The following is a 21,679-nucleotide window of genomic DNA, read 5'->3' as shown; positions in this document are numbered from 1 at the left end:
GCACACATACACTTTTTGGCAACCTCAAGCATTTCCAAACATTTTCATGCAATGCACACCTCATCAATGAGTTTAATGGGCTGATCCCAGCTCCTACTCATCATGACTCAACCTATTTTCTTTGCTCAGCCGTTTTCTGGTTCTCCTACCTCTTTTTAGGAGCTTCAACACTTTTTTTTTTAAAGAGGAGAGCTACACTTGAAGAATTTCCCTGCAGCAATTGTCTTCGGAGCAGCTGATCTGCAAAGGGCCACATACACGTTTAAATACTTAACCTCTAGGAAACAGTGGGGTTTTTTGCTTAGGAATGTCTACTCAGATCTTTATCCTACTTCTCTCAGGTCCCCAGTGCTGCTTCTTCCCCTCAAAAATTTGTTCTGTTAATGACTAGCAAGTCCTTCTCCACTGGTAAGACTCTCCCCAGACTGGGAAGCAGAAAGGAAACAGGGACAATCTGGACTTCATTTCAGACAAGTTGAAGACAATGAAAATATTTAATTTCAGCTGTCTGCAAAGCAGACCCTGTGGTTGCTAAATTAGCTTTTCCTTGTTCCCAGATGCCCTCCTGGAAAATCAGACCCATTGCCTGCAGAGACAGAGAAAAGTAACAAGATACCCCAGCAACAAATAACCAACAACGCCTGCCAGCAGAGACCCAGAGCACCAGCAGAAAGGACCAGGGCTTAAAGCATTAATGACACCCAGCACTAGCTCAGGCTATGCAGCAAGACCTCGCTCTTCAAGATAATTGCATAACTGCAGCTGTGTTATTTGCAGGCTCCCCCATGTGTAGAAAAAAAAAAAAAACCACACTGGGTTCAAGAGGGAACCAGGCAATTTGTACATGCGTAGTGTCAGGCGAGTACAAATAAGCAGGCCTGCAAACACTGCATTTGTATTTCTGAAGCCCTCAAAGAGACTCCACTCAAGCTCCATATTCGCCAACAAAGAACAAATACAGAAATCCAATCCTGTGTCACCTGAGTCCAGCAAAATGGTGGAATCTCTGGCTCCCAACATCAACAGTATAACTTCAATACTTTTTTTTTTTTTTTTTACAGCATGGTACTCTAGTTTGCCTGTAGCATTTAAGAAAAAAAAAAAAAAAGTTAAGTTTAAATCTTAGAAAGATGCTGTTGAGTCAGATGTTCCCAGTGGGGACTGGCACCAGCTCCAGGATGATTTCACTTTGCCCAAAGTATCTTTTTTTTCAGTAGTTCTCATCTGGCTTCTCCTGACCGTGAAGAATCTCACTTACAGGTTATAGCAGTGGCTGACCAGTAAAGCCCCCCAACAGCACCAGAGAGGGTACTTTGGATGAGATGTTTATTGTAGATGGCCCCTGGCTCCACCCGCTCAGGAACTCTTCATTCATTCTCAGCAACAGCAGAGCCCAGTGAGAAGGAACTACTCCCCATCCACTTCTGTCTTCAACTCCCAACCCTTTTAACCTGTTGTGCTTTGGTTTTTTCCCTCTGGTTATCTGAGAAAGCCCAAGCAGCCATCGCAGGGGGATTCACCCCCATGAAGAGGTGGTATGAAACGGCAGGAGACGGGCTGTAGTGTGTTTTCCAAGCAGGTAAGAGAGAAGATAATAGTTTCACCAGAGCTAGACAAGCTGGTCAATAATCTTAGTTTGCTAAATGCACTTCTTTGCCACTTTTTAGTTTCATATCCTGCTTTGATCCTTCAAATTCTTGCACCTGTCCATCCAAGCAGCAATACAAGCTGTTTCCATCAGTGTCCCTGGAAGAACTCTGTCATGCCAGCTGGGATACTACTCAGTGGGTGGAAGCCCTCCAAGAGCAGAATGTGCAGCAGGAACTTTGCAAGGTGTTAGCTCTGCAAGGCAAAGAGGAATTTGGGCTGGGAGCAAAGTATAAAACTGTGCAGTTAAATATTCCAGCAGGATATGTTATCTTCCCTTCTGGACCTGCGGAATTATGTACTATGAAGGAGCTGCCAGCCTTCATCTCATAGATGGTTTGAACTTGCAGATCTGTTCATTATACAACACTTCTGGAAAGCTAAAAATTTGTCTGTGGGCCCCATGACCAAGTCAAATGATGGTGTCCCATGTGGAAACCATATTGAAATCACTGGAACAACTTATTGCATCCAATCTGCACTTTGTCAAGCACTTTAGGATGCTCCGAGATGAAACACACTGCACAGCTATTGGAAAGAATTAGCTAATGCTGGCTAATAGCTTAGGTAGCATCTCCAAAGAGCAAGAAATAAAATCAACCTTAACTTGAAACTCCATTACATTCTCCTTTATTTCTTAAATGTCAGGAGAGTTACACAACAATGATAAATGGTAGAAGTTAAGTAACAATAATAATGAAAATTAATTCTGTTACAACAAAGGAAAAAACAAGCTTTATGGAACAAGTCCTTCTCTCAGTCTTGAGAGGAAGCAGAGTGTGGACAGAGCTGAAAAGAGGGGGCTCTAGTTCTAGTCTCAGTTTTAACCCCTTTTAAGGTCACTGCCATAGACGTTTTCCTTGTTCAACAACAAGGGCTTACAGTCCATACGTTACCCTAAAATAGACTCCCATTTCTCTGTCGTCATCAAGCTACAGTACTCACTGAGAAGTAATTGGTACAAATTATTAGGGATTATTATTATTTTAACTAACTGAACATAAAATGCATGTCTTGGGAAACCAAGGAAACTATAATGAGGCGAAGCCTGCCAAGAGCCTGCAAAGTGATGGCTAAAGAAGTCTATCAAGATGCAGCATTCCATTAGTACAGCGAGAACATTACTTTGAGTAACTCAGGCAAAACACATTTACCAAAGTGCTACACACATATTAAAAAATTGTTTCTCCATGAGAGATAAGGTACCGTCCCATATTAAGAAAGGCTGAGATGAGAGAAAGAGAGATAAAAACAGCCTGTCTAGAATTGCACTGAGCCTATGTCAGTGGCAACAGAAAACAGTGGTCCTGCCCCCAGCCGAGCGCTTAGTTGAAAGTCAAACCTTCTAATTTTCACACACGAAATCAGCTACACAGACTTCATGCCAACGCCAAAGACCAACCGAATACTAAGGGTATACGTAAAGGACCTAACTGGCTTCTCACCAGTATTTAAGGGCAAATAGCCTTTGATAATTCCTCTGTATTAAGAAATAAACAAACAAAACTCTTCAGTTTAGCGTTCAGTTTTCTTTCTCTCTTTTTTCAACAGTTTGAAAACACAACTGGTTATCCAGCAGTCTTGCCTGGATCTCTTTCAGCCAGAATTTTAACAAACTAAATCATATGCTGGATGCAGGCTGCTTTTGAAAACCACTGTTCTGATCATCAGTCCAATCACACAACATATGCCTCTCCTGAAGAAAAAAGGGCCATAATCTCAACTTGGACTTCTATCTTGATCAGGCTAGGGTTATACTGGTGTGTCTGACCATTACCCAAATTCAAGCTAGTGATCAAAGCAAGGATGAGGAACTCAGAAAGCTCTTCCTAGTGCTTGTTTCAGAGAACATATTAATTTTTTTTCCCTTAAGCTATTTTGCAGCCTAGAAGCCAAATGAAATATTTAAATGCCTCTGGAGTTTATGACTAACCCCACTTTGAGCTGGTGTCTCTATGAGCTGTGTTAAGCAATTTGAACTGGCAAGTAAAGATCTCCAACCTTTGACTCACAGACATGAAAGGGACGGAGAAAGACATTAATGACAATTACTTGAGACTGTGCCACCCTGATGGAATAACCAGTGCAGCCTTATGCACCTGCAGGAATGCGGCTTGGGTTTCAATCAGGTCCAGCCAGAGGCAGCCTAAGAATGGCTGTCTACTCTGGGGGAAGGGCAGGAAACAGGGACCTGGGCCCAACCCCAGGCCCTCCTCTCCACTAGTCATGGCTCTGCCCAACCTGAGCACTTTTGAAGGGGGGGAATCTTAAGTGAAAATAAAGGCAGTTAATCGCAAATCACAAAAACTGTCCACAGAGCAGTGGCAAACTAAAAGAGCTAGGAGAGCTAAGCAAACTAAAAGATAAGGATCTGCCCAGCTGTACCTTAGGAAGGCTCGCCTCCACCTCTACTGTTACATACCATTATTAACACTTTTAATATTTGAAGGCATTCAAAATAAAGGTCCCAAATATATTTAACATAGTCCTCACTAACAGTGAGAAGTATTAAGATCTATAAAAATTGACACGGTCCATTTTCCACTCCTATAAAAAGTGTGCATTGAAGTGCTGCCGTCCTAGCTTAGACTGGCTCTTAGGAAGGATTTCTTTGCAGAAGGGGTTGTTGGGCGTTGGAATGGGCTGCCCAGGGCAGGGGGGGAGTCCCCATCCCTGGAGGGGTTGAAGAGTCGGGTTGACCCAGCGCTGAGGGATCTGGTGGAGTTGGGAACGGTCAGTGTGAGGTTAATGGTTGGACTGGAGGAGCTTCAAGGGCTTTTCCGACCAAGATGATTCTGTGAAAGAGGCAGGTATGGGACCTGACATTGATTCCTACACGAGGGAGGCCCATAGTACTGAACAGCTCTCAAAACAGCACTGGAGCTTCACAGTACCTGTGCTCCTGCAGTGGGCAGCTTCACCCAGCCCTGACAACATCTCTTTCCAGTTTGACCAAATTTGTGCCCCTCTTAGCCAGCACTGACATGTTCCTGGATAAGTGGCAAGGGTGTCTAAAACACCAGCCAAGACACACACCATACTAGGCAGCAGGTCACATTCCCAATTGTTTAGCTGGTAGACTTAGATGCTTCCCTTGGACCACAGCTACTTCCTCACCTGCAAAAGCCTCAGAATTCTCCGTCCCCAGGAAGAAATCCCTGCTGAAATGCCAGTTGCAAGCAGAGCACTACTTCAAGACTGAAATCACACCATCACCCTCGCATCCTCCCTCATCCTCGCAGTAGTTCCATACAAGCTCCTCTTCATGCTTCCACCACCCGCCACATCCTGCAGACCCTACCCCAGTTCCATTCAGTCACCAAATCCATTTGCCATCCCTCCCTCTGCCATTCTCTTCAGACCACCAAAGAGCAGGCTGGCAATCTTTGGCCACCTTCGCCCTTACACAACAAGAACACAAGCCACCATCATCATGCTCCCAACAGCAGGAAAGGCCTTTGCTTCTATGCCCCAAGGACCACACGTATGGTTTAGGAATGGTGCCACAGCATGTCCCAAGCGGTCAGAGGAGCTCTGTAGAACTGTTAATATTCTCCAGCTTTCCTGATGCTTTAACTTGCTTGGATCACAACACTGAATTACTGACTTCCAATTTTTTGACAGCCCCGCCTGACACACTGTTCCTATGTAGAACTGCCCTTCAGCCCACAGCCCCACTCTCTCAGGTATCTGCTCCCCAAAACAATGCCAAAACCCGCAAGTAGGGACTCATCTCTCTCCTCAACTCCCCTTCTGAGCCCCTGGCCCATGAGAATTCCTGACAGGCTATTTAGTGGAGTGTGTTGTTACTCTTGCTCCTCAAGGTCTGCTCACAAGAAGCTATTCCTTATAACAACCTGTCTGTCTGTGCTGTAATCATACCTTCGTTTGGATGCGCACACAAGCTCTGTGTGGCCTGGATCCACCCAAGGACTGCAGGAAAAACACATTCCAGATTCCACCACACAGGAGTTTAGCCCTCTCCATAATATTTCTGGTTCTGATCTAACTGAGACTGGTATTACAGCACTGTAACTCCATCAACTTCAGCTGAAAGTGTCTGCTCATGCCAAATATGATTTGGTCTGCACTGAAACAAAAACAAACCAACAAGCTTAGAGTGAGAAATACAAAGTCAGGCTTCCAGAGCTCTTTGGAGCTGATCCCAACCCTACCCTCGGTCATTTGTGTGCCTCCCTCTCCCCTGTAAAATGAGGATATTGACATTTTCCCATTCATAAAGTGAGGTATTTACATTGTCATTTGTGAAGGGGTGTACTCTTTGTACTTCACCTGGAATATGTAAAGTGCTATGTGACACTGATTTATGCCAGCCTATGAGAGATCACAATCAGGCTCTGCTATTTTCTTTCTGATGAATACAGTACATTGAAAATTGCCTGATATAATGATGGCTCAAGATTAGTGATGCAGGTTGGTTTATTTAAAGCAGTAACATCAAAGCAAAAGGTCTGCTGATTCAGCTCATAAAAATCATTGATGCATAAACCCAACAATAATATCAAGAAATAAAAGGGGAGGATTGGGAGAACAGGGAAAGAAAAGGCAACCCAAAGCCATCATAAGTACACACAAGACGGTTGGTCTAACTTTCAAGAAGCGTTTGCAAATACCCTTGTGCTTAGTGGGGAGAAAGTCTATGTGAAAAAATCTATGGTAACTGGAAGGACATGATATTAAGAAAAGGCATCTCTTCCATTTATCTATCTTTGATTGAAGCTTCTGGTCCAGCCAGCAGCTTAGGAACGTCTTCATTTACAATATTCCTTCCTGAAATCTGAAAGCAAATCGAAATGGAGGTCAGTACCTGAGGAGAGATTTCGAACCATCCAAAGCAGCACATTGTAATATGGACTTAGCTGTTCAGTCACAAGTGACCACGGCCCCAGTATCCTCTTCATAAAGCCCACAGTGAGATATACTATATCTAAATTACTGCACAGACCATCTCTGCAGAATGGAGGCAAAAATACCATGAGAACTCCACCAGGAATAGCAGGTTTAAGGCAACTCATGGACTCTCCAGACCATTCCCTTCTCGATATCATTTCAGTCACATTTATTATATTCTAAATTCATCTGAAAGGAGTCATGGGACCTAACAACTTCTCACAAGCACCGCTTGACATAAGTGTGACTCTACAAACTAAGGTGTAATACTCAGGATTAATACTGGATAAGCAAAAGGAGATTCAGCCCCTAGGGAGGGAGAGTTGTTTGCTTTTGTTGGATGAAGTAAGCGACAGCCCATTACCCATAAATTAATCCAACTCCAAACACTCTCTTCTGCAGTGTTTTCTTCTCAAACACCATGCCAGGACATTTTTGAGACACATTTCCCTCTGAGGTTACAGTACAGAATGCACTATTCCAGCCCTGCAAGGCATTCTTTTTCCAATAAAGAAAAATTCTATTTGTGCCACGCCAGAAGTTTTTAAAAGCCTAATCACTACTTGCATCTGTGGCTCCATGATGAAAGGATAGAAAGGGAACTAGCTTCTCATTCCTGCTGTCAGTTGTCATGATGTTTATCATTCCTCATTCGGCTGTGGCTTGGTTAGCTCACTGCTAAACTGTGTTCTTCCCTCCTCCCTCCTTCAACCCATCAGAAGGTTCCTACAGCCACCAATTAGGGCGAAGCAAGTCATTATTACCTTTGTCTAAATCAATGTTCTTTGCTGGGAAACTTCTGGCTTGCTCAGCCTTCTCCTTCAGGATGTTGTTTTTGTAATCTGTGTAAGGGAGGAGTATAATTCAGACAGGCATTAGAACATTAAAAGAAAACAAAGCTTTACAGGCAAGGCAGACATGTGATCGGTCCTTCCTTGAAGTGCTCTAGGCCTGGCATCTCCAGATCTCTAGGAGTAACTCACGGAGTTACCGGAGTCCCCTGGGGAAAGTCTGGCATGCAGATAACAGCATTGGCAGCCATGGTACATGGGTGCTTTTCCTGGCTTTGCCCTTAAGCTACCAAGCAGCTTTCAGAAGGTCATACTGCTTACTAGTGAATCCAGTTCTCCCCTCTCTTCCTTTCACTGTCTTTCCTATTAACACCTTGAAATCTCTGGCTAGCTGGCTCTCTTTCCCCCATGTGTTTGCTACTCAGCAGGAAAAGGAAAGCTTCTACAACTTAATTTTTGACCCTGGCACTAACCAGTTATGCATACTTCAGTTTCCTGCTTCTCACAGGTACCAGATTCTTCCAGTATGTAACAAAAAGCTCTGGATTATCTATGTGAAGCTCACCTGAAGGTGACTGATGCAGTTATTCAAAGAATTTGCTCACAGGGGAGCTCTCCTGAGACATGCAGAGAAGAATTTGTACTTGCTGCTGTCCTGGTTTGCAACCCACCCTCTGCAATCCCTTTGTTCTTTACTTCAGATTTTGTATCTATCTCTTGTCTACTGCAGCCCTTACAGCAATTCTGTAGCTTGGGACCTAAAGTTTGTCAGCTTGTTCTTTTAAAGGTTGTACCTTTACTGAGGGTGCACAGAGGGGAAAAAGGGACAGACTCAATTGTTTCCTGGTCTATCAACACATTCACTGACATACAGCAAGTTGCAGCAAGTATGAACTTGGCATCATGGCAAGTCTTCAGGAATCTCAGGGCAGTACAAGAGGATCAATTTTGCTTTACAGACAATCCGGTCCAAGTCCAAGCAAGGAGACACCCTGACACAATAAACTCAAGGCTGCACCTTCAAGCTCTAGTAAGGAGCAGCATCCATCTCCAGGAGTGTTGTAAGCTCCCCGAGTCAGTCCTACATATCCCAGCAGAAGTACTTTCACAGATCACCAGTGAGATCAGCTTCCTTTCCCTCTTTTCACTATGTTTCATGTTACCATGAGTTCCAGTGTTTTTTTATATTTTCTATCTTTTATATTCTAGGACTTTTGATGCAAATTTTCTTCCTACCATGTTCCCCAAGTTTATTTGTCCTAATTGCTATCACAGATCTTGATAGAAGGCCCAACTGTTCACTAAATGATTTGACATCCAGGGAGGATGAAATTGTAGAAAGTTAAACCAAACTGGCCTCAACAGAAGGTGGAGGCAATGAGCTCGGCTAATTCATGACTTCTCTTTATCCCCACTTTAGTTAGTACTAAAGACTGTTAATCTAATTTTTTTCTCCAGATCACTCACTCTGAGGTAGTTTTTTTTACCGTGGAATGATAATATTCATATTGACAAATGCTTTTAGTTTCTTGGACAGGAGATTCTAGAGAACTGCCTTGTTGATCCTCTTCCCTACACAAACTGCTTAAATTTGAGGAACCTGCTTCCCTAGATGCACTGACTTGAATTTGGCTTTCAAGTGCATGCCAAAGAAGCCCAAAAACTCCAGGTGAAACAAGAGAAGTTGTGCCTCATTCCTGTCCAACCTCATCAATCAGCCTCTAGTTAAACTCAAAAGTCAGGACTGCCCTCTCCAGCTGCAGTCCCCCTGCTCGCCTGCGGGCTGAGATTCTCAAAGGTGCCATTTAAAATCTGGAGGTTAAGTCACTTCAAAACGGGCAGCTAAATGCCATTAAAAAAATCCTGTTATAACACGTTTTGACCTGGTTTGGAGAATGGTTGCTAGCTGATGCATACCCAGTCTGATGTCTTCACTTCTGTATTGAGTCAGATCTGTTGTGTCGACCGTAAATTCTTTAAGATTTACATCCTTCCTGAAAAAGGAATAACAGTGAAAAATGGTGTTGTCACATCCTTTAATAACTGGCTCCTTTCACACTTTTCCACAATAGCTTTTCTAATGCTACATTAGAGAATTTAATTTACAGTGTTTATTTGCTATATATCTGTAGAAAAGTTGAAAAAAATCCATAGAAGATTTCATTCTCTATTAAGTACTGGTGATTTTCAGAGCAATCTTTACAGAATCCTTTCCAGTTTCTATGAAGCTTCCCTGGAGAAAGCATGACAGACAGATAACAGCATTGGCAGCCATGGTACATGGGTGCTTTTCCTGGCTTTGCCCCTAAGCTACCAAGCAGCTTTCAGAAGGTCATACTGCTTACTAGTGAATCTGGTTCTCCTCTCTCTTCCTTTCACTGTCTTTTCTGTCAACACCTTGGGAGCTCTGGCTAGCTGGCTCGTTTTTCCCCATGTGTTTGTCCAGAGCTTAGAACAATGGGAAGCCAATCTGTACCAGAACTTCCCTGTCTCCTCCACTTTAATAATATACAATAAAACATAAATGAACCCAGCAACACCATCTTGGCCCCATCTCACAGTAGGGTTTACAGTAGATCTGCGCGTTACCCCTTTACCACTAACTCCTAATGACATCTCACAGAAACATGGTCAGTTCCCAAAGTATAACAAGAGGAAATGCAAGTGCCAAATCAGCCCTACAAACCATTCTCTCCTTCCATGCTTTGACAGCACAGAAGTTGCTCCCTGATATGCAATCATTATGCAAGTGTATATTCCTGGGAACATTACACTAATAATGACTAGAGTGTAAAGCTGCAAAAGAATTGGTGGAGAGCAATGAATTAACTCTATGAAGCAGCCTATGCTTCACGTGGCTGCACTCTTATTAACCAGATTCTCAGCTGTTTTAGGATCTCAATGACAGCTGAGGGTTGGGGCCCCTAAATTCATTTTTATGCATTCTAATCCTAGATAATAGACCCTGTAATTATACTTACTCTCCGTATTTCTTCACATTGTATTCATAACCTAAACGGGGAGAAGAAATAGAATGAGCAGTTGTGTCCAGCCCAACCAACCCCTCCCAGGTAACAGTGATAACACCTAGTACTTATTCACAGTGCTCCTAAGCGATGCTTACAATGGCCACTTTCACTGTCCCTCCAATACAGGAGAATTCACAGGTGTTCCACTGCCACAGGGAGCTTCCCCTTCCTTTACTCACCAGCTTTCCAGTGGTCTTTCCACATCTATGGATGACCAGCCACAAGAAACTACAGCCGTCGCCGTATTTCACTTATTTCCACCTCCCATTTATTACAAAAATATTAACCACACCTCTCTCTCTTGTGTGCTGGTGTGGCACTTCCCATCCCCAGCTCGTTGCTTAGGCCTGCATCCATCACATGCTCCAGATGCTGGTTTTTATCAGCCTCCCATGCACCAGGTATCCAGCTACACTCCTGTCTCACCCCACCCTGCAAGGAGTGATGATTTCAGGCTCCTCTTTTCTGTTCAAAGGCCAGGGCCAGGAGTCTGTCCCCTCTGTGACTGCAAAGTAACACAAACTCCATTTTGTGTTGGTGCTAATCCCCTGACACGTAAATAAGGATGAATGTGGTACTGTAAAGAACACACGGAAGACAGATATTCCCTGGTATTTGTTTTTTGTGTGGCATCCAAAACTATTTGGGTGGAAGTCACCAAAAGATCTCAGTGTCCATTTATCTAATTACACACAGAGAGTCACCCAGCACAGGGAGTCCAGCAAGGACTTAGACATCTTAGTTCCTAAGGGATGCATGTGGGCTTTCTGCTCTAAATTCCACTTGTAAAGAGCAACTATCTAGCAGTTCTAATTTTCTTCTCCCTTACAATGGAGCAACTCAGCAAATCAAGTCCTGGAAATTTTTACACCACGCTAATGAATTTCTCTTGGCATCAGCACCTGCAAAGACTCCCCACTGCCTAAGTTGCTGGTTTTCCAGAAGCGGATCACTTGTGCTTTGCAGTAATTATTTGCAGAATCAGCTCTGCTGTCATGAGACATCCGTGTCAGAACTACAGGGCTGGTCTTTTCTAGCACTTACCTCTCTGCCGGTGCTTGCGGGTGACGAGGACAACAATGATGAGGAGCACAATGAAGAGCAGCAGAGTTGCCAGGATGTAGCCCAGCTGCTGGAAGAAGTGCACCCGGCTCTCAGGGATGATGACATTTATTACATTGTGGCCTCTGACAACATTTGGATCTGATGACAGAGGAAAAGGAAAACAGGCTGATAATTGTCATTGGCATCCAAAGCAAAGCACTTTCACGTGTAAGACCCATTTGTTCACCCAAAAAACACATTCAGTGAGAAACTCTTCTGAACTGCATGAAGAGCAAATGGTTGCCTAATTTACAACATACTGCACCTTCGTCAGATGGAAGATGCCTGCGCTCTTCACAAGACCATTCTACGTCCCGGGAGCACGAAGGATTAACAGTGACTGTTGCACATTCCCCTCCTGCTGCCTGGCTCTCAGTGTGTTCTTGTTTATTGCAGAGGGGAAGCTCAGAAAGAAGCCACGCTAGGCAGCCCCAAGTCTTTCTGCAGGGTAACACAACCCTCCTCTGGGTCCCTGACAACACACACACACCACGTTGCTTCGGCTCCAGACAGCTAAAGTATGAAGCAGCCCCTCCCTGCCAAGGGTTATAATTTACAAAGTGGGAGGAATTTTCAATGCCAAAGAATGAGTTTCCTTTTAAATAAAATAAAAATCAATAAAATAAATAAAAACCCACAAAGAAAAGCCAAGATTCCATTCCATTTGTGGGTGCAGCAGCGTTTCAGTTCCGCAGCACAGGGAAGTATAACTCAAAACTTTTACGTGGAACATTTTTGTAGATCTCAAATAAATAGGTCAATGTTTTACACATATAAAGAGGAAGTGACTTCTCTGCTTGTAATAGTCAGAGCGGTGGACAAATCCAGCCCAGGCACAGCCAGCAAACCCGTAAGAGACACTGTGCTGGGAGAGAGAGGCTTTCTCTTCAGAACAGAGCTCCGAGTGACACCTCCTCCCCCTAACAGGGAACATTCACAGAGCACCAGCAAGAACCAGTGCTGAGTTCTGGCCTACCATTCTGTTGGGAGTTTAATCCTGTAAATTAGTCAGAGGAAATAAGGGAAAGGTAGGGGAAAATATCCCAAAAGCCACAGTACCGTTTTACAGATGTGTTCTAATGTGAGAAATGTTGACGTTTTTGGAACTGCTGGCATAGTGGCTGGTTCCAGTTTGTCAGACAGTTTGTTTTCAGCATTTAAAAGCACCGACCCACCAACAATAAAATCAAGTAAGATGATAGTGAATTGAAATAAACACTTTGAAACCAGAGATGATTGTTTGTTAATGCTAACAGCAGTCCTAGAAAATCGAGAGGTTTTAGCACACGCTCTGTTCTGGTAGCCCAGCCTCTCACTCCAGCAACACTCCGCTTTTTCTCACTGGCATGGCTTGCTGCTGTGTGCTTGCTGGCTACAGTGCTGAAAACTAGCATGTGTTTTTCACCACTGCTAAGCTAAAAAATACCAAACCAAAAAACCCACTTGCAAAGCTGCAAACAGTATCCCTGACAGTTCTACTTTAACAAATCTCTGGATCATGAAAAGCTTCTTCAGCAGTGCCATAATGAGATGGTAGCCACTGGAACAGCTGTTGAGCCAGAAGTCAGCAAACAAATACATTCTATTTCTGGCTTTTTGCTTTCCCACAATACTGCAAGATAGGGTAGGAGCTGACTTAAACTTCAGTCAACACTGGAGAGGTCACTGTAACAACAAACAGTGGAAACAGAGATTCAATAACTTCAGGCCTCCTTGACTTCTTCAGTCAAGTAATACTAAAAATATTTGTCATACTAGTGTTTTGACAAAGCATCACAGGTGAACTTCAAAGTGCATCGCCAGAAAGGCAGCAGAACATATCCCATTTTATAATTGGGGAAACTGAGGCACAGAGTTACAGCTGACTCAGTCACACCAGGGGATGAATGTCAGCACCTAGAATAGTATCACCAAGGTAATACAGACTCTTCTCCTCGCCCTAGTGTTATACCAGAATTTAAGCTGAGGTGATGAAGGTTTATTTGGTAACCAAGATCTGCTCTTTCAGTACGTCTCAACAGGGCATACCCATCTGCCTCCAATTCACTCATGTGATCTGGTTTAACTACTGGAAAGTAAGTTTTAATGGTGGAGGGGGAAAAAAAAGTTAGAACAGAGATGCCTTTACATTAATTTACCAAAGCGTCAAGGGTCAGATTCTTCTGCTGGGAAAAACAGAGCGCTCCCCACCAAGAATGCTCACAAACACTGGCTATGTGGCCCATTTTCTTTTCAAGGCTGGCAAAGATTGAGAATAGTTTAGCAATAAGCATGAGACAAAACAGATGCCATTCTTCAGTCACTTGCTCCAAAGCAAATGCAGAGTAAAAATGCACTGAATTAGTAGACATATACACCACATTTATACTGCTGAGACTAAGAGCAGAATTTAGCTTATGCTTATATTCAAAACAGGATGAAGTTTCCTGTCTGGAAATGGCTCCGGGCCTTGGAACTACACCAGAAGCTATAGCTGCTTGCTGAAAAAGCTCATTGTTTTGCTTTTGTTATCTCCTGATGTTTCATTTTGGCTTTATGTTATATCCCCAGAAGAGCTCTATACAGTTTTTCATGGAATGGGGCAATATCTCAGCCTTTCCTGCTACACACAAATAGGGCATGTCCCAGCAGGCTCCTCATCAGCAGTGGGTTTGAAAAAGGCACTCCGGATGTCTCAGCTTCTTTCACATTCCCATCGACTCAGCACATTTTTGTGTGTGGTGCTCTCGGACCAGCTGAGCATTCACTGCCCATAGGGGACAAAGCTCTTCTAAGGCTGTTCTTTTAGAGAGTGGAAATGGCTTTTCCCAGCAAGGCGAGTTCCTCCCGCTCTGAGGCCACTACTGCCAAACTAGGACAGCCCTGGAAGGTTAAATTACTTGTAGGTTCTCTCTAAATTCTGAGCAGGTAGGTAACTATTCAGCAACAACCAGGACAACATCCAGGAAAGAGAAGAATAAATTCCTGGGTGAGCAACTCTGAAAACAAGATTTAGTTTCCATCTGCACAATGTGATCTGGATAGGGCTCAAGGGCAGCAGGAGGGCCGCAGGCAGGAGACTGATATTTGTATGTCCTGGCCTCCCTGTCACCTCAGCCCCAACAGCCACCTCTCTTTAGTACTGCTGGGGTTTTCTGGACACCAGCCTTAATCCCAGGGAGGAGGTTTAGGTTTCTGCGACTTGGAAAAGCCAATTTCCAGAGAAGAATAGACCTATTTAAAAATGTATGAAGCATGTCAAAATTCTGTATTAAGCAGGCAATAAATATTAAACCACAATGAATATTTTAAAATGTTAATAAGGAACTATACCCAAAAGACTTAAAAAAATATTAAACTTGGGATTTTTATTTTATTTTTCTGCCTGAACGAAGCATGATGGTTTTGAGTTTGGACAGGCTGTCAGATGATAGCTCACTGCAGCGGAAAATATGAAAATTGGTTTAAGACAAAAAAAGAAAAAGCTGAAGGGTGGAGGAAAATTCCTGGTGCTTGATTCCACACAGTCTGGCATCTTGCACAGACTAAACCCCTGTGCAAAGGGGAGAGAAACATTTATGATCTACACTGGTGAGAATAGTGGCATGTTGTGACAGCGAAGGCAGAGTAGAAGCCACCCTGGCCCCACACCTTCTCCTGTTCCATAAAAGCAATCAGAAAAGGGAGCCTGTTAGAAAAACAGCTTGTTTGCCTCAGGGCATGTCAGCATGGCAGAGCAGAACACGCTGCAGAATTGCCCTGGAGCAAAGAAAACAGAAGCTGGACATGATGTCACTACAACATTGCAAGCAGGGTAATTAACCCTGATGGGTGGGACACCCCACTTTTGATGCAGCCCAGCGTTAAAGAAGCTCAGCCAGATCCTCACTAGTATTGCTGCAGCTCCAGGTACACCCGTGTAATGGAAACAGCGCAGAAAGAACCAGGCTTGTACACTAGAGCCACATACTAGTAGTGAGGGAGGCAAGACCTCATCTACTCTTCCAACCCTAAGGGCAGGAATAGCCCCTGGCTCAAATGTGAGAAACCTTCATAGAGGAAACATCAGTGTTGCCCCAAGTGGCACCTTCACTTCAGCGGTGTCTACAGTACTTCTGCAGGGCACCAAGTTTGCCTTGACCACGCTCCCTCCTGCTGGGATGAAGCCATCCCTGCAGACCACTGTGGAGGGACAGGAAGGGCAAGGATGTTTTGGCATTTGGAGCAAAGTCCCCCTGAGGTGACAATGGGGAGTAATGTGTTATATTCCCATCCTGTGGCTTACTGAGCTCTTGAGAACTCAAGGTGCAACTGTAGATACTTATCTCTTCCTCAATCAGGAGAACCACTTCCAGAGGCCACTTACCTGCAGCTGGGGCAATGTTGTGGGTTGTGAGGTTCACCACCTTCTTCTCTCTCACTGGCTCCGTCACAAAGACTTGGTAGATCCTGCGCTCATGCAGGCCACAGTAGTGATGGTGCAGGTGGCAGGAGTAAGTGCCTTCATCTGCACTTTCCAGCTCCGAAATCCGCAGGGAAAAGTCACCCAGGGCGAAGGCTGTGTCAGTGATGTTCATCTTCTGACGGATGAAGAGAGGTCCGTACGAGCGGCGCTCCCCGGAGGCGTACAGATCAATGAGGCGGTCAGCCCGGTCATGGGGAACCCCCGGGGGCTGCCTGTCCCAGTGGACCACTTGTTGTTCCTCTTCGCTGTGCCGTTCGGTCCAGATGTGGTTACGGTTCACACAGGGGAGCATCACTGTGCTGCCTTCTAGGGCAACAATCACAGGCTTTTCCCCATCCCAGTACTGGTTTGCATCCTCAGCTGTGGAGACAGTACAAGTTGTGCAAGCTCGGCACGTGCATCTTTACACACTTTTTCTATTCTTAAGGACACCCAGGCACACCTAAGATTGCTTTCAGACTCTGCAATCCTATAACACATCCCCTCCAAAGATCTTGAAGTGCCACAGGGGTAGCGTGCCTCGTTCACGCTTACTTCAGCAGTTAATAAAAAAAATGCACCTTTATCTTCTACACCTTAGGTCAGTGCATTAAGCAAGACCACTTTCTCCTCCTATAACTGAGAGTTAATCTCTTGCGCTTCAGAAAGCAGGAAGCATATTCTCTCTGCAGACTAAGAATGAAACGAGAATAACAGATTTCATCTTCAATATGCTGTATCCCAGTTCTCCAAGCAGGAAATGCTTTTCTATCCACAAATGCCCTAATTACTGGAGGAGTTCAAGAAGCGCTATTTTGTTCTTGAAAAGAAATAACAGAATCACCAAAACACCAATGAGCAGATTGGGGCTTACAGGCCTGCCCGGATGTTTTTATTGCATAGAAGCTGTGAGAACAGCAGCAGAAGAGACACACTCTCTGCTATCCCATCAGCCCTCCAACAGCTTCCCAGGACAATCAGCCCCAGTAGCTTCACTTGTGCATTACACAAAGGTTGATTTAAATGACACAGTAGTGATGCACGTGTGGCGTGGGTGGCGCACACTGCAGTTGCCAACGGCCCTTAGAATCTTGCTTTTAGAGCTGGAGTTAAAGTGTGGTAATTTGAGGAGGCTTTTTAACTACAGACTGCTCAGGGTAAGCTCACCAACCAACATACCAGGCAGATCTTTGTGGCTAACCTGACCGATGACAGATTGTTACTAGGGACGTTCTACTACTGGAGCAGTAACAGGACAGTTAGCTAATTGGGCTGCCTAGAGTAAATATTTAACTTTACAGGCTCCATGCATTGTTTGGCACATGTCAAGAAAGGAGAGAGTTTCATAAATACACACACTGAATAACATTTCTGAAACTCAGGGAATCTGATAGCAAACAGCATAGTGAGCACCAGTCTCCCGACGCTTTCCAAGCCTCTTGTGGCATCTGTGCCCTGAACCTGCAACTGAGAAGGCATGGGCAGAACCCTGCATCCACACTACTCCCCTCTGACACCAGCAGAACAGCATGCAAGGCCAACCACAAAGCAGCACACAAGCCCCACTGTGAATTCAAGAGTCCTGGTGGCCACTGGACTCCAGCTGCCAGACCAGGTCCCTTGCGGGAAGGAACACCAAGCTGTCTGCCACACCTACCTGTCTTGGTGATAGCTAGTTGGATTTTCACAGTTTCATATAAGTGGCAGTAGTGATGGTGAAGATTACAAGAATATGTGCCTTCATCACTCTCTGCAACATCTAGTACAACAGGAAAGAGAGGGGAAAAGTTGAACGTTTTATACTGAGACAGTGATTACTTCTGTCATTTATACTGTTTCCCCAAATGCTTGTATGGATGCAAAATTGCTTTTATATTACCTAGTTCTAACCCATCCTTATCACCAGGGTGGGCTAAACAGAGAAGAATCATCTCACCTAATATAATAAATTGTTCAGTTTCTTTGCTCTTGTGTGGAACATATTACAGAAAGAGAAATCTGATTTATGTTTAGCTAAGAGCAGGCACAGGAAGAATGACAATCTTGGGTTTATAGTTCAGGAACTGAAATACAGTCAAAGGTCCACAAGAAGCCCAAGTGACTTTTCGGGCAATGATTTGTTACCAATTCTCTTTTAAAATGGGACTGTTTCAAAGGGAAATAAAACACCACTGCCAGTGCTTTGGAGAACCTCATTAGACTGATATTTATTTATTTATAGAAAATGCCCTGCAAAATAGCTATTTTCACTGAAAAACACAAAGTTAATTCAGTTGTGAATCCTCTATTCTGCAGATAGCACAAGAAGATACTGTTCATACCTTTGATCACCAAGGAGAAGTTGCCATCTGTAAACGCATTCTGGGGCATGAATATCCTCCCTTGGTTGTAGGAGCTGTACACACGCTGATCCCCGGCTGAGTACATGTCACAGAGCCTCTCCATCTTGTTATCTCCATAGTAGTTGCTGTACACATCCCAGTGCACCACACGCTGGCGGTCGTTCAGACGATCCTGGGTCCACACCATGCGGTAGCTCTTGCAGGGCAGAACAGCCTGTGACCCCAGTGCAGCACTGATATTTAACACCGACACTACGACGCTGTCTGGGTTTGAGGCATCAGCTGGGACTGAGAGCCAGGAGCAGAGAACAAAAAACAAAGCGACCAGATTAATGGCATGTGAAAAAGACACTAGAGGAGGACTCAGACCTTTCCTAGAATCTCTGCAGACCTTCCACCCAGAAGAAACTTTCAAGACCAACATAGAGCTCCCTCATGGAGAAATACAATAGAAAGTCACATAAAAACACTGATTTCATTCAGTGAAAGCAATGTCTATGATGTCTGTTATCAGGATTGTAGATTTGACCTGTCCTACCTACCCTTCCTAATCCTAACCCTTGGTTTAATCAAAGTTTAGAGACACTAGTTCATGGGATGCATGCTTCATGCCTATGCAAGTCAGCAACAAAACCCCCATTGCACATCATGGAATCAGGGTCCCTCTCATTTCTTCTCATGATCACAAAGACAGGCAGATTGAAAAAATGTCACTCACCTGAATATAAATAAACAGAACCTGTCAAAACAGAAAAAAAAAAATGTTACTGACAAGAAAAGGAAAAAAAACCAAACTACAAATACGCTCATAGTCAGCAGCCACCTCCTCTGTTATTATTCCATTAATTCCTCCCTTCTCTGTTAATATACTTATTTAACAGGTGTAATGTGGTTAAGCCCAGAGGCTCAGACCTTGGTTGGTGCAGCAAACACAGTGCAGTTACAGCAAAACAAAGTGCCTGACCCAAGAAACTTAAGCTTAAGAGCAATGTGGGATATGCTTAGCCTGCAACTGAATTTTGTACAGCCCATGTCTTTATTTCCTACCATCTATAGCTGTAGAGTTTTTTCCACCATGCTATTCAAACGTTACACCAAAGGTATCTGTCAATGCATCACCCACCAAAACTGTGTGAAAGGCCTCTTCTGCCCAAGAGGAAACTATTTAACAAATGTTGTATAAGACAAAAACAAGAACCCAAGGAGGCTGGAGCGGGCAGGGGGGTGGCACCAGTATTATTTTAGGATCCGATATTGATCCTGCATAAATAACAAGGCACCAGCAGAAACAGTAGGACAAGAACAGTTCGTAGAATCATAGAATAGTTTGGAAGACACCTTTAAATGCCTTCTAGTCCACCGCCCCTGCAGCAAGCAAGGACATCCTCAACTAGATCAGGGTGCTCAAAGCCCTGCCCAACCAGGCCTCAGGCCTCGAATGTCTCCAGGGATGGGGCATCTAACACCTCTCCGGGCAACGTGTTCCAGTGTTCTACCACCCTCATTGTAAAAAATTTCTCCCTTACATCTAGTCTGAGTCTATCTTCTTTTAGTTTAAAACTATTACCCCTTGTCCTGTCACAACAGACCCTACTAAAAAGTCCGTCCCCATCTTTCTTATAAGTCCTGGGAGGCCGCTCTAAGGTCTCCCTGGAGCCTCCTCTTCTCCAGGCTGAACAATCCCAACTCTCTCAGCCTGTCCTCACAGGAAAAGTGTGTGCCATCTCTCTGATCATTTTTGTGGCCTCCTCTGGACCTGCTCCAGTAGGTCTGTGTCCTTCCTGTGCTGAGGAATCCAGAGCTGGACACAGTACTGCAGGTGGGGTCTCACCAGAGCGGAGTAGAGGGGTACTACCCAGATGTGACCAGTTAAAACCATGTTCATTTTTATGCTGTTTGACCATTGTGAAATGAATGTGACAGTTCTGTTTCCATCTCTTTCCCAGAAGATACCCATATCTCAGTCAACTTTCTCTGCTAAGGCAAAGACCTCAACAGACTTGGAGACAGAGCTGACCCCAGCTCATCTGCTGGGGGTTAGAGCTGCCCAAGTAGAGGACAGTGGATCCACATGAGATCCAGTGCCAAAAGAGAACTTTCATCTCCAAGACTCCAAATCAATCTCCTCTAAAATTGATGGTGGGATTAATGCATTGAGGGAATTCTGTAACCCTGCAGCACGCTGAGTCTGCCTGTCAAATGAAGAGTGATAGGACTTGGCTGTTTCATTTCACACTCCCGACACACGCTGTTGTCACCACCCTGCTGCGCAAACACATCCTGGCTTTGGGAGCATGTCCCCCCCCAGTCCCTCCCGCTCACGTTCCTGGTCTGTACAGTTAACACTGTAATGATCTGGATGCAGCTGCAACTCCCTCCAACTCATGTGACTCAGATCTATGCAGGAAGAACTTTGCAAGAAATGAACTAGTGCCTTTATTTCTTCATTTTTCTGGTCCAGTCCCTCCTGCTTTTTGTGTAGGAGGGGTCTAGGAGGTCTCCTGGCATCATGGTTTGAGAGCACGATTCAGATTCCCAACACAATGACATAATTCATTTCTCTAACCAGTCAAGCCCAAATGGGTTCCAGCAAGATCATTAGATGTTTTGTCCTGCTAATGTCATAGGCACAATGTCCTCCAGACTAAGGCTGTACTTTTTTTCAGCACTGGAATTTATGCATTTCAAAAGAGAGTAAATTAACTCCATACTGGGGCTGTTCTAACCACACCCCCAGTGCATAGGCTGAGAATAAACTCTGTTTCCTTTCCTTTTCCTACCAAAAAACACTGGGCAGTGACACCAGAGAGCAAAAATGAGCAGCGCCTGTTGAACCACCAGTTCAAAGACACTCCAAATATAAACTATTTCTTCTACATGTATAACCTCAGCATCACAAAGAAAAAAAAATAATCTTGGGCAAAGCCTGTACTGCTCTGGATCTAAGAAAGAGACATCATACCCAAGACATTATAACTCCATCATTTGATGGTCTCTCCTAATAGGAGGCAAACTGCCTGATGGTAAAATAGGATAACCTGCCAGCCTCTGTCTCTGCAAGCCAGGATTTAGTTTAGTTTAGATTTAGTTTAGGAAAAAGGAATGATACAGAGCTCTTCTGCAGCACCAAATCAGCCTTCTTCAGGAGAAGTCAGTCACGCAACAGGACAAGCAGCTCTCAGCACAAGAGCATCCACTTGTATCAGCGTGGCGAAGTAATGCCCATGTGTCTGAATTGGGGGTGTTTGCCCAGTGGCAAGGGAACAAGACAGTGTCCCAACATCAACAGAGGCCGATGCTAGGGAGTGGTGTCTGCGAGCTGGCTGGCTGCACAGCCAGTGCTGCCAGAGCCTTGCATTACTGCTCATTAACAGCAGATTGATTTGGTGCTACAGAAGCATCCTCTCCTGGCTCAGCAAGAGGAATGCATGG

General features: G+C 44.4%; 1 protein-coding gene across 3 annotated transcripts in view; it reads right to left on the bottom strand.

Annotated features, from left to right (window-relative positions):
• Positions 1-6,069: 6,069 nt before the first annotated feature.
• Positions 6,070-21,679, bottom strand: part of MXRA8 (matrix remodeling associated 8) — a 28,023-nt gene continuing 12,413 nt past the window's right edge. For all 3 annotated transcript variants that reach the window (XM_074847973.1, XM_074847975.1, XM_074847974.1), the window contains exons 2-10: positions 18,966-18,986; positions 18,227-18,535; positions 17,563-17,664; positions 15,828-16,286; positions 11,423-11,581; positions 10,331-10,361; positions 9,267-9,343; positions 7,323-7,400; positions 6,070-6,445 (exon numbers count right to left, since the gene is read on the bottom strand). In XM_074847973.1, coding sequence (XP_074704074.1) covers positions 6,420-6,445; positions 7,323-7,400; positions 9,267-9,343; positions 10,331-10,361; positions 11,423-11,581; positions 15,828-16,286; positions 17,563-17,664; positions 18,227-18,535; positions 18,966-18,986 — 1,262 coding nt within the window. In that variant the 3' untranslated portion in view covers positions 6,070-6,419. The remainder of the gene's footprint in view (positions 6,446-7,322; positions 7,401-9,266; positions 9,344-10,330; positions 10,362-11,422; positions 11,582-15,827; positions 16,287-17,562; positions 17,665-18,226; positions 18,536-18,965; positions 18,987-21,679) is intronic.

This window comes from Strix aluco, chromosome 22, assembly GCF_031877795.1.
Source record: "Strix aluco isolate bStrAlu1 chromosome 22, bStrAlu1.hap1, whole genome shotgun sequence".
NCBI classification, from domain to species: Eukaryota; Metazoa; Chordata; class Aves; order Strigiformes; family Strigidae; genus Strix; species Strix aluco.
Note: the sequence above shows the minus strand (reverse complement) of the source record. Positions and strands in the feature narration are given on the sequence as shown.